Source organism: Haplochromis burtoni, unplaced genomic scaffold (genome assembly GCF_018398535.1).
Source record: "Haplochromis burtoni strain Fernald_Lab_line unplaced genomic scaffold, NCSU_Asbu1 Contig_128, whole genome shotgun sequence".
NCBI classification, from domain to species: domain Eukaryota; kingdom Metazoa; phylum Chordata; class Actinopteri; order Cichliformes; family Cichlidae; genus Haplochromis; species Haplochromis burtoni.
The window spans coordinates 651,129-662,448 of NW_024582489.1; the positions used below are offsets into that span (position 1 = coordinate 651,129).

Consider the following 11,320-nt stretch of genomic DNA (forward strand, 5'->3'; position numbering starts at 1 on the left):
GTATTGTTGCTGATTACATCCATCCCTTTATGATGACAGTGTATACACGGACAGCTGTTTCCACCATGTCCCAAAACTCAAATCACAAACTGGTTTCTTGAACACAACAATGAAATCACTGCAATCAAGTGGCCTGCGCAGTCACCAGATCTCGATCCAGTAGAGCACCTTTGAGATGTGTTGGGACAGGAGATTCACATCACAGATGTGCAGCAACTCTGCGATGCTGTCGTGCCACTCTCAGAGGAATGTTTCAGGGATCTTGATGAATCTGTGTCACAAATTAAGACATTTAAGAAAACACAAAAGTGTCCAATCTGGTGCTTGAAAGCTGTAACTAATAAAGTGTCTAGTTAGTGTACAACGGACATTTTAAAAGTACTAATAATATTTGGACACCCATTTCTCAAAATGTACTTTAGGTTGCAACTCTTTAAATGAATCCCACAAACTCATTTTAAATAGTAAACATCTGAAAAACAACCTTATTTAACTCTTAACACTAATTCACTACCAACCCCAAATTATGTAATTTTTTATCACCTCCCATCTCTTGCATAAATAAAACATCAGCGTTCATCAAAACATATGAAATATCTGTAAAAACCAGCAGATTGAAAGAAATGTAGCTTTCACCACAAACTGCTGTGATGAAGGCTATCGTGTTTCCACAACCACCGTCTAATGCATTAGAAACCGAACATTAGAGGGGCTTGTCAGGGAAAGTGTGGCAGGAGAAAGTGTTTAATTGTGCTCTGGCCATATGAGCTGTGTCTTCACTGCCAGTATACCTCCTGCCAAGGTCATTAGCTGCTAATTCTGCAGGGTCTAGATTGCCTTCGATAAGAACAAAAAAAAATAAAATTTATGGCATTGATTGTACCCGTGAGCATGCCGGGGTCAGAGCGGCTGATTGCTAAACAGGTCTCTGTCTCTCCAAACTTATTTCACACATTCACTGCAGCTTGACCGCCTCTTTTACATGAATAGAGTTAATGTAAGGCAATACTCCTCCGTCCATTCAGGTCATCTTTGGTGCTCTCTCTGCTCTGCTGCACCGGTGTGAGTAAGTTAACTCTTTGTGATCTCTTTCTCCATAGTGTATGTGGATGGCGGATAAGGGCATGGACGGAAGATGGAGGCTGTTAAAAGAACCAGCAGGTGAGCAGCGTCTGGGTCCTCTGTGACCAGCTGGGCGCTGTAAAATGACCGCCGCTGTTGTGTGTGGTCTGAATAGAGCTGAGAGACGATGTTGTTGAGGTCAGGCAAGGAGAACCCCAGAGGAACCCCTCTCTCTTGCAAGAATCAACTGCGTATCTTACACTCCATCTACTTGCCTTTTATAGAAGGGCCGGTTGGGCCATTACCTGAGCTGCTGGGAAAGATGGAGATGAAGAGCATGTAAATGTAGGTCAAGACATGGAAAAAGGTTTACGTAATAAGATTAAATGGTTTAAATACACCCAATCGTCTAATTTTTAATAGCGTGCTCTTCATCCCTCAATCCTGCCATCAGTGCTCTCCATTTCCCAAATTTCATTTCCCGTCTTTCCTGCTCACTCACAGGCGGTCATGGATCTCTCTGAGGACGTGAGGTCTTCAGCAACTGAGGCATGTCCGCTTCTCAAACATTCATTGTCAATGGCAAGTCGAGAGTTTCGACTGCACAGCTACCAGAAAATCACTTTTCTACAAAAACCTGATGCTCTCTTGTTACACCACAAGAATGAATCATTGTCCAGCTGCACAGTTTGAATCATAGTTAACAAATGTCTCCGTCAGCTGACCTGAGGGTTCATGTGCTAAAAAAGTCAGTCCCAGTGATCGGGCAAGCATTGCAAGTGCATCGATTTAAGGAGATAAGCTGGTTCTTTTGACAAACAGCTCAGGTTTAGCTGCTGCTGAGTGATTATGAGTGCTCGTTAAAAGCTAAAGCTTTCCCCTGGATGTTCACCAAGTACGGTTAGATTGTAAATACTGAGCTCTCTGTGCTACGTGCCAGTTTTCAGATCTAGTGTTAAGCCAGTTTAATTAATTGTCGCTGATTTTTTGCCACAGGTCAAAGTACAAGATCATGCATGAAAATATACTTGCAGCTTTGTGCATACAGAGTGTCACACATGCATACATGCAGTGCAGTCTCCAAAAGTGGCCACTCTAAAAGCCAGTGTCAGAGATTCCTCCTTGCTTGGCTTTGTCCCATTAAGAGCCTGGGTAGTAGGTGGGCTGCTTGGAGGAATGCCTCCCATATCAGGTGAACTACTGCCCCACGGCCTTTGCTCCTTGCTAGCTAGCAGCGAGAGAGTGCTCCCGGCGGATGATGTATCCCGTGTCACAAAAGCACCTTTCTACACAACAGGGGTACAGAGAATAGGCCACAGCACAGTGGTTCTCCTTGGGTTGGCTCCAGCCCACCATAGTGAGATTTCAGACCTCCCCCTATGCTTCCAGCAAAACCCCCTCATTGGAGGAGATGGCCCTTTACTCACGCCTGGCAGAGATATCAGAGGGACCTGAAGCTCCTGGTGCAGCCTCCAAGACACTGCTAGAGAGGATAAATGACCATAACACTTATGCATAACTGGGTAAGTGCTTATAACTTGGTTGAACAAATATACTCAGAAGCTTTTAAGTCACCTAGTTTAAACTAGTGAGAGTACAAGTTTATTTGATATTTTTGCTTGTGTGTAGATTACTGAAATTGATAGTGTGATTCCAGCTTTGTTCAAACAAATCTGAAATAACTGACTAACTAACAGAAACCAGTGTTGACTGAATATCAGACTTCAGCAATAAATAAATAAATAAAAAGTAGAGCTAACCTGTGACTGGCATTTTAGGAAAAGTTAAAATACAGAAAAGGAAAGAGGAAAACATAAACATGGAATAGATGCATGGAAACAATAGACATTTGAGAGGTACAGTCTGTTCTACGTTTGTGAGTGAAGTGCTAGCATGTGCTTTTTTTTTTTACTTCTTGGAAGATTAAACCAAGTCTGACAAATATCAGAATAACGTCTCGATGCACTCTCAGATCCCCGACAACCATGAGGATTATTTCCTGCCAGTCGACTCTTGTGGCTGTAGTTGCGGTTGCTCTCATTGTGGTGTACTACACTGAAGCTAAGACTACTCCGAAGCCAAAGTACCAGTACACCAAGAAACCCGTCCCTCAGATCACGGTCCACAGCCCTGTAACCACCAGCGTGCCCAAGACTCTTAAAATAGTCCCAACTGCAAATCCTGTGAAGCCCCATCCCCCGCCCAACCCAGTGAGGACCACCAACCCAAGTCATGTCTTCCCACAGCACTACCCTGACAGCACCGGGCCACCTGGTGTTGGTCCTGAGAACTACACTCTGGATTACAACGAGTGTTACTTTAACTTTTGTGAATGCTGCCCACCGGAGAGAGGGCCCAGGGGCCTGAAAGGAGAAAGAGGCCTGACAGGTATAGACTCACTGATATGTTTTAATGTTATTAATTATTGTTTGGTTTGTTTGTATGTTTGGCTTCAGATTTTCCACTCACACTTATTTTACTCAGGGGCAACTGGAGAAAAAGGCCTTACAGGAGCAGCTGGTTTACCTGGGCCACCTGGCATCAGTGGTCCTATTGGCTTAAAGGGAGAAAAAGGTACACACTTAAAAATTACTTATTAAAATGATATATTGTATTATGTTATTTACTCACTGGCTACTTTATTATTTAGGTATGTAGACATAGTCAAGACACCTGCTGAAGTTCAAACTGAGCATCAGAATGGGGACAAAAGGATTAAGTGACTAAGCATGGTGTACTTATTAGTGCCACATGTGTGAGAGTAACCCAAATAACCACTTGTAACAACCAAGGTATTCAGAAGAGCTTCTCTGAATTCACAACACATCAAACCTCGAAGTAGATGTTCCACAGCAGCAGAAGACCGTACTGGTAATTTGGGTTGGATCTCCTTTTGCCTTCAGAACTGTCTTTATTCTTCATGTCATAGATTCAACAATGTGCTTGAAACATTTCTCAGAGATTTTGGTCCATGTTGACAAGACAGCATCACACAGTTACTGCACATTTCTTGAACATGACTGAATGTCAGGTTCTAGAAAGCAGTTTGGGATGATTTGAGTTTTGTGACATGATTTGTAATCCTGCTGAAAGCAGTCAGGAGAGAATAGGGATGGACGTGATCAGCAACAACACTCAGGTAGGTTTCGGTGTTTAAACGTTGCTCATTTGGTACTAAGGAGACTTTAGTATGCCAAGAAACTATCCCCCACACCATCACATCAACCTGAACCATTGATACAAGGCAGGACAGAGTCGTGCTGTTATGTTTTATGTTGTTTGTGCCAAATTCTGATCTTCTAAAACAGCTCGTTTCGAAACTTGTGACTCATCAGACCAGGCAACATTTTTTTAACTTTCTGTTGACCAATTTTGGAAATCCTATTCAAATTGTAGTTTCCTGTTTTTAGCTGCCAGCAGTGGCACTTGTGTAATCTCCTGCTTAAAGGTTTGATGTGTTCAGAGACGCTCTTGTGCATATCTTTTTTGTGAGGAGTGTAGTGGCTATATTAACTTGTTAGAGTTCTCTTTCTCTTATATTTAAAATAACCACACTGCTGACGGACAAGCGACAGTTTTTACGCATTGGTTGGTTTGCAACGACGAGTAAAACCATCGTGTGGCTCAGCCGTTTAGTTTATTTTCCACATAAACCTTTTACAATAAAGCACAAGATCCTGTTGACATTTTTCAAAATAAACTGAAATAATAACAATATACATTATTTTCAAACATCAAATTTTAGAATATGCATGAAGCAAGTTACCTCAAATAAGAACATGAAGTAACTATAAATGGCGCTTACAAGGAGTGATTATGTAGGTACTGTTACTGTGAGTTACTGTTGCCTTCCATCCACTCAGCTTGGTCATTATCCTCTAACCACTGACAAGACTTTTTCCACACAGAAAGCTTCTGCTCACTGGAAATTTTCTCTCTTTTTTTGGATAATTCTCTGTAAATCTTAGAGATTTTGTGGGGAAATCCCAGCAGATCTGCAGATACTCTGACCAGCTTGTCTGGCAATAACGACCATGTTCAAAGTCCCTTAAATCACTTTTTCCCCCATTCTGATGCTCAGCTTGAACTTCAGCAGCTATTCTTGAGCACATCTACATTCCCAAATGCATTAGGATGCTGTCACATGATTGGCTGATTACATATCTGTGTTAACAGGCATTCAGGCATACCTAATGAAGTGGATGATTTATCTATATATTGTCTTTCCTCATCTAAGAGAATTTCTTTTAAAATAAATTTATATTTTAAATATAATTAATATATTTGTATTTCGCAAATTTTCTAGGGGACAAAGGTGACAGAGGAAACAGTGGGCCAAGTGGGCCACTAGGCATTCCAGGAAAACCAGGACCAAAAGGTATAAAAATCTCATGGCTATATTTTTCATTGTTACCTGACTTCATTTATTTTTACACAGTTTTCCTTACCTTACAGGTGATGTTGGCTACAAAGGGGAAAAGGGTGAAGTAGGACTGCAAGGTCTCAAAGGAGAAAAAGGGCAGAAAGGAGAACCTGGCAAGAATGGGACTGCTGGTGAGAAAGGAGAACCTGGAAAAGAGGGGCCAGCTGGGCCTCCAGGAGTGGCTACAGTACAAGGACCAAAAGGAGATAAGGGGGATAGAGGGGAGTGTGCCTCATATGGAGAGAAAGGACACAAAGGTGAACCAGGTGAACCTGGAGCTCCTGGAATCCCAGGAGCGATGGGAATTCCAGGACAGAATGGCAAGCATGGCTCCCCAGGCCCTATAGGTGTCCGAGGGGATCCGGGAGCTCCTGGACCACAAGGAGAACCAGGGGTGAGGGGGCTAGAAGGACCACAAGGTATAAGAGGGATTCCAGGACCGAGAGGGGAAAGAGGTTACCCTGGGATGAGAGGTGAGCGGGGTTTTCGTGGATTCAAAGGTGCTAAGGGTTCTGGATCAGGGGTTTCTCAGAAACACTCTGCCTTCAGCGTAGGTATCTCTCCGAGAAAGTCTTTCCCTCCTTCAGGCTTCCCGATCCGCTTCGACAAAGTCTTCTACAATGAAGAGAACCACTTCAACATAACTTCCAACAGCTTTACATGTGTCTACCCTGGAGTTTATGTCTTCTCCTTCCACATCACCGTGCGCAATCAGCCGCTGCGAGCCACGCTGGTGGTGAACGGGTCACGGAGAGTGAGGACACGGGATTCTCTGTACGGTCAAGACATCGACCAGGCCTCCACTCTGGTGGTGCTGCGGTTGGCTGCAGGCGATCAGGTGTGGATGGAGACGCTCAGAGACTGGAATGGAGCGTATGCTAGCAGTGAGGACGACAGCATCTTCTCTGGATTTCTGCTTTACTCAGACAAGCCGTGATGCACACTTTGTGTTTACTATCACAAAGTCTGAATACTGGTGGTGCTAGTGTACATGCTGGTCTGCACGTCTTCTATTATTGCCTAGCCTCTTCTTAAGAAGGGATAGTACTCGCCACACATTAATGCTGCGGCAGAGTAGCGCTCCAAAGTTTTGATTGACACCACCCTAATTAAATATAATGGTTAAATACAGTCCAATTTTTTTTAAGATAGTGAGTAAAGCATCCCAAGAAATACCACTGAGTTAATTATTGGAAGATGGCATTCACAAGTAGTAAATAAATGAATTTCCTGTTATCCAGATAGAAGAAACTACGTTTTTTTTTAAATGATAAAAGTGTAAAAGTTCAATATTTAGCATAAAAAATGTATAATTTATCCAACATTTTTGTGCACATGCAGTGCCTCCTTATGTTAAAGCATCCTAATTAAAAGTAGCAGCAGTAAGTGAGAGATCGTGCAGAAGTTTATTATTCAGCTACCAACGCAAAAGATAAAGCACAAAAATATGATCCGTGCTGTTTATCTATTTGTCAGCAAGATTACTGTGTTCCTCTACTGATTCCTTCAGTTAACCTTCAAGTCAATGCCCTGACCCAGTGTCACCCTTGCCTCATTTGCATGAAACGAAAAAAAAAGCTCCTTCCTTTTGGGTCCCACTTTTTTCTCACGATTTAACTGCTGCTTCCTTTTTAGTTGTTTTCACCCATAATGACCTAAGCTGTGTGAACATGTATGCAAAAAGCGATCAATAGAAAAGACAAATGTGTTCAAAATAGTCACCACTGATAGCTGCATCATTAATCTTAATGTAAATCTGTCAAAATATGACTGCACCCCTGTGTCTTATTAAACCAGTGATTGTAATATATAAGAAGTCCTGCTCAAATATGGAGCAGTAAAAAGAAATTGTGTTCACAGAAAATAAAATCCAGCAGTACATAACAATTTGTGAAATGCTTTATTTGATTTTAACATGTATGTGTTAGATATTTCCAACAATTCTGGTACAGCGCTTGATGTTTGTTAACTGGAGATAATACAAAAAATGAAAAATTGTACAGTTAAATACAGAAGTGTGACAATGACCCAGCGTGATTAGTAGAGAGATTGTGTGTAATGTATGCTAAGTTATCAAAGAGAATCTGCAGAGTCCCCAGACATGTCATCGGATTCCTCAAATGGATTTGCCTGATCTTGAGTTGTAGCTGAGTTAAAATCCTGGTCTGTAGTCAGCAAACTGGTTGGGACTGCTTGTGAAGTCTTCAGTGGAGGCTCTTGTGATGGTGTGCTCTTTACTGGAGTGAACTGGATCGGCTGGTGAGAGGAGAGGTTAGGGGAGGTTGGTAATGAAGCAGCAGCAGGTGGGAAGTCATCTGTGGCTGAAGCAAGGCGAAATACTGTTAAACACAAAGTATCACATTTTTAGCAGTCCATTAGGAACTTTGGGGCTTATCGGTGTAGAACAAATTCTGGGGTAAATTAAAATTTAAATACCTCTTATTTGTCCAAAGTTTTTGGGTTCACTGGACTTCGAGAGGCCCAACTGAGGCACCCTGGCCTTGCAGCTGTACGGCCCTGGAGTCTGTTTCACTACATTATAGTTGTCAGAGGTTGCAGGTCCCAGTCGCCTGTTATTTTTGTAGAAATAGAAGTCTATCGGAGGGGCAGGAGCAGGGGCGTTGTACTGCACATGGCAAATGAGCTTCATCCTCTTTAGCTGAGTATCATAGTTGGGGATGATCTTCAAAATTGGCTGTGACAGAACCTCTGTGACAGAAGACATTGATTTAATTTAAGAAAAAAACAAGTGGTAGGTCATGAGGCTAAGAATATTTATGTTCAATTGTACTAACAGGAATAACTTAACATTGTGGGAAATATGGGCTTTCATGCTCAGCATTAAAGGAGAAGGTCGATAGACACTAAGTTTAGCACTAGGTGTAAAGATGGATCACTTATAAGAACACTATCTAGATTAGCACATCTCTCAAAGCATGTTGTCATTCCTTTAACTACACCACACCTAAGATAAGAACACACAATTCAGTGTAATCTCACCTAAGATCTGTACATGAGCACCAGCAGAAATGGCAGAGTGTGTTTGTCTCCTCACATCCCAGGAAGCCCTGCAAGAATATACTCCTAGGTCCTCAAGGCTCAAGTTGGTCAGATAGAAATCTGGCTCGTGACCGTTTTGTCTCATTACTTCAACGCCATCTTTGTACAAAATAATCTCTTCAAGTTGGGGGTTCCTTCTGACACGACATGTCACCTCCAATGTGCTCCCGACAAGTTGAGGATGTCGTGGGACTTGCAGAATCGCCCAGCCACCTACGGAAACACCACAGAGTTACCTCTGAATAACTTCCAATCTTACATTAGTACATTAGTATTAATGTAATAACATCTAACAATAATGTGTAATGCTACAATGCAAGAAGGGGAGGGTAAGGTACTCTATAATACAGCCTGCACCCCTGATATACTGTCTAGTTATTAGGTGGGGAAACAAAGTTTGTACCCCAAAGATACCACATAACCCCCAAAACAAAACAAGTCCTTGTTGTACCAAATGGACATTTTAAGTAGAATTATAGAAGAAGATTTATATGTTAAACCCTAGAAAGTCACAGTATAAGTTGCAGGCTGTATTAAGAAGTGCTGCCATCACTCACAGCATGTCTTAGATGAGCTGCACAGAAAACCTAAAGTTGAAAAGAAGCTTATAGATGTTCAATGCTCCAGTGTTAGGATTACACAGGAAGAAAGAAGCCTAACGTGCAAAGCAATTTTATTTCTTTCATGCAGACAAACAGATCTTACCGTCCACCTTGAGCTCCACAGGGACACTTTGCTGGGTGCGAATCTTTCCCACCTTCGTGTTTCTTGTTCCTTGGCAGTAGTATTTCCCGCTCTCTTGAACTTTGGTATTCCACAGTTTTAATTCCCCCCCAGTCTGTGAGAGCTCCTCAGAGCCCCTGAACCACAGGTAGGTCCAGTTAGACCTGTGCACATCAGGAATACTGCATCTCAAGTGTGCTCTCTCCCCCGAGAAGATCCTTGAATGTCCTGACACCAACTCGATGTTGGCTCTGAAAGACGTCTCAGTGGGAACTGCAGAAAAAAAGAAGAATACGTTTAAAGGATCTATTTTGGTAATGAGTGTAAATCCTGAGATCACTTCTAAAATAATATCTGTGCAAATTGAAAGTATATTTGTAAAGAATATTTGGTTCATACCATGAGACACTACAATCTGTGAGAGTGCTGAAAAAACTGAAAGAGAAAATAATCAAGTTTAAATGACAGTTACATCAGGTCAGTATGTAAAAGTACATTTTCATTAAATGAGCTGAAGAAAACTCACCAAAGAGAGAGATGAGCTTGTCCATTTTGGACAATGTAGTGACAACTATACAACTATAATGTAGTGAGACTCTTCAAGAAACAGAAACCGATCGAGTATTTATTCATTTCCACTAAAAGGAGAAGTGAAAATGCTTCTTCCCCCCCTTGGGGTGCGTCATATCAGGACATCCTTCTTACCAAAAAGATTTCTACCATAGGCTAAAATTAATTTCATGGTAAACCACATCATGTGGCAAATTGTCTTTTATGCTGTGAAGGCATTTTTTTTGACATGGTCACATCACAGGAAGAATAATTACAAGTAAATGGGAACTGACCATTTTTAACACAGGAAACATTTCTATCCTGATAGCAGGGATCTCTTCCTTCATCAAGAGACCACAAGGAGTCACTGAATCACTTGATGAGAATGAAAACCATGTGGATCGTGTTTTATTTCCCCCACAGTCACCTGTTATCTGACCCCCTTGTGGGAGGTTTTGGACTGATGTGTTGCACAGTTCTCCCCAACAACACTATTTTTCTTCATCTGTTTAATGTGGAAACTTGATATTTTCTAGAATTAGCAAACACAGTTGTTCTGTTTATTTGTTATTGTAAAATGAAGGTGTTTGTTTTATTTGTTTCTATGATAGATTCACATTTCATTTAGTTCATATATTTGTTGGAAAGGGTTAAAAATGGATTGGATAAAACAAAAGTGTAGCTAGCATTGATTAAAAACGTGTCTAAAATATGTGATTACAAAAAGAAGGGTTTGTTAAAAGTGTTATAAAGTGTAAAGTGCTGTAAAGTTTGTTTGAGGTAGAGTTTGTGATGGTCACGTGACCAGAGTTTAGCTGAGAGCACATCCATGGCATTGTGGGTCAGAACTAGCATGGATACAGAGCTACAGCCACAACAGTAATGTTATTGTGCATGTGGTCTAAGAAGCGCACGTGCTAATGGTTTTCATGTACAGTATATTGTATATGTCATGTTGTATAAATGTTTTATATTGGTGATAAGAGGATATTTTCAGTAATATCCGTTATGTTGCATTTTTCCTGTTCCGCTCGAGACTGTTTATTGACACTAACATGAGAGACTTTGATGGGTTCAGAGATATTTACGTTGTAAACTGTGTTTTCTTTAGTTTTCACGGTGTCTGAAGAAAATGAGAAAGAGAGAGAGAAATAATCTTCCAATGACGTCAATATCAGTCAATCAATCTTTATTTATAAAGCACTTTTCATACAAAAAAAAATGTAGCACAAAGTGCTTTACATGGTTAAAAGCAGCCCCACCCCACCCTCCAACTCACTCCCCACACTCTCATTAACATAAACAATAATCCCCCCACCCCCACCCACACACACACACACACACACACTTAAAGAGTAAAAATTGGGCTGGGCTCGCATGAGCCAAGTGAGGAAACATTATAACAGAGAGCCGTCTGCACCGGGAGCCGGTCACAGACCGCAGCCTCCGGGCTGGGCACACAGCAGGAGGGAGGCAAAGGAGCCCCCCAACCAGGCTGAG

At 41.6% G+C, this 11,320-nt stretch overlaps 2 protein-coding genes across 4 annotated transcripts; one reads left to right on the plus strand and one right to left on the minus strand.

Moving 5' to 3' along the window:
- Window positions 1–2,458: 2,458 nt before the first annotated feature.
- Window positions 2,459–7,454, plus strand: otol1b (otolin 1b). Its single transcript, XM_005930008.2, has 5 exons — window positions 2,459–2,585; window positions 3,035–3,450; window positions 3,547–3,636; window positions 5,369–5,440; window positions 5,518–7,454. Exons 2-5 carry the CDS (start codon window positions 3,048–3,050, stop codon window positions 6,420–6,422), a joined length of 1,470 nt encoding a protein of 489 aa, XP_005930070.1. The 5' UTR covers window positions 2,459–2,585; window positions 3,035–3,047; the 3' UTR covers window positions 6,423–7,454.
- A 14-nt stretch (window positions 7,455–7,468) lies between these two features.
- Window positions 7,469–9,852, minus strand: LOC102295380 (low affinity immunoglobulin gamma Fc region receptor III-B). Of its 3 annotated transcripts, none has more exons than XM_014336067.2 (6): window positions 9,795–9,852; window positions 9,668–9,703; window positions 9,251–9,541; window positions 8,486–8,758; window positions 7,922–8,194; window positions 7,469–7,806 (listed from the first exon to the last, which is right to left on the minus strand). In XM_014336067.2, the coding sequence occupies exons 1-6, from the start codon at window positions 9,817–9,819 to the stop codon at window positions 7,559–7,561; spliced, it is 1,146 nt and encodes a 381-aa protein (XP_014191553.1). In that variant the 5' UTR covers window positions 9,820–9,852; the 3' UTR covers window positions 7,469–7,558. The 3 variants fall into 3 exon arrangements, with proteins under 3 accessions (XP_014191553.1, XP_014191552.1, XP_005930117.1); XM_014336066.2 differs by having other exon boundaries at window positions 7,469–7,824; XM_005930055.3 differs by having other exon boundaries at window positions 7,509–7,741.
- Window positions 9,853–11,320: the final 1,468 nt, after the last annotated feature.

Excerpts from the sequence above, each read along its gene's own strand:
- otol1b (XM_005930008.2), top strand. The coding sequence starts at position 3,048 with ATGAGGATTATTTCCTGCCAGTCGACTCTTGTGGCTGTAGTTGCGGTT. Across the intron at positions 3,451-3,546 it reads AGGAGAAAGAGGCCTGACAG|GGGCAACTGGAGAAAAAGGC; the intron begins GTATAGACTCAC and ends TATTTTACTCAG. Across the intron at positions 5,441-5,517 it reads AGGAAAACCAGGACCAAAAG|GTGATGTTGGCTACAAAGGG; the intron begins GTATAAAAATCT and ends CTTACCTTACAG.
- LOC102295380 (XM_014336066.2), bottom strand. The coding sequence starts at position 9,819 with ATGGACAAGCTCATCTCTCTCTTTG. Across the intron at positions 9,704-9,794 it reads CAAGCTCATCTCTCTCTTTG|TTTTTTCAGCACTCTCACAG; the intron begins GTGAGTTTTCTT and ends TTTCTCTTTCAG. Across the intron at positions 8,195-8,485 it reads TGCTCATGTACAGATCTTAG|AGGTTCTGTCACAGCCAATT; the intron begins GTGAGATTACAC and ends CTTCTGTCACAG.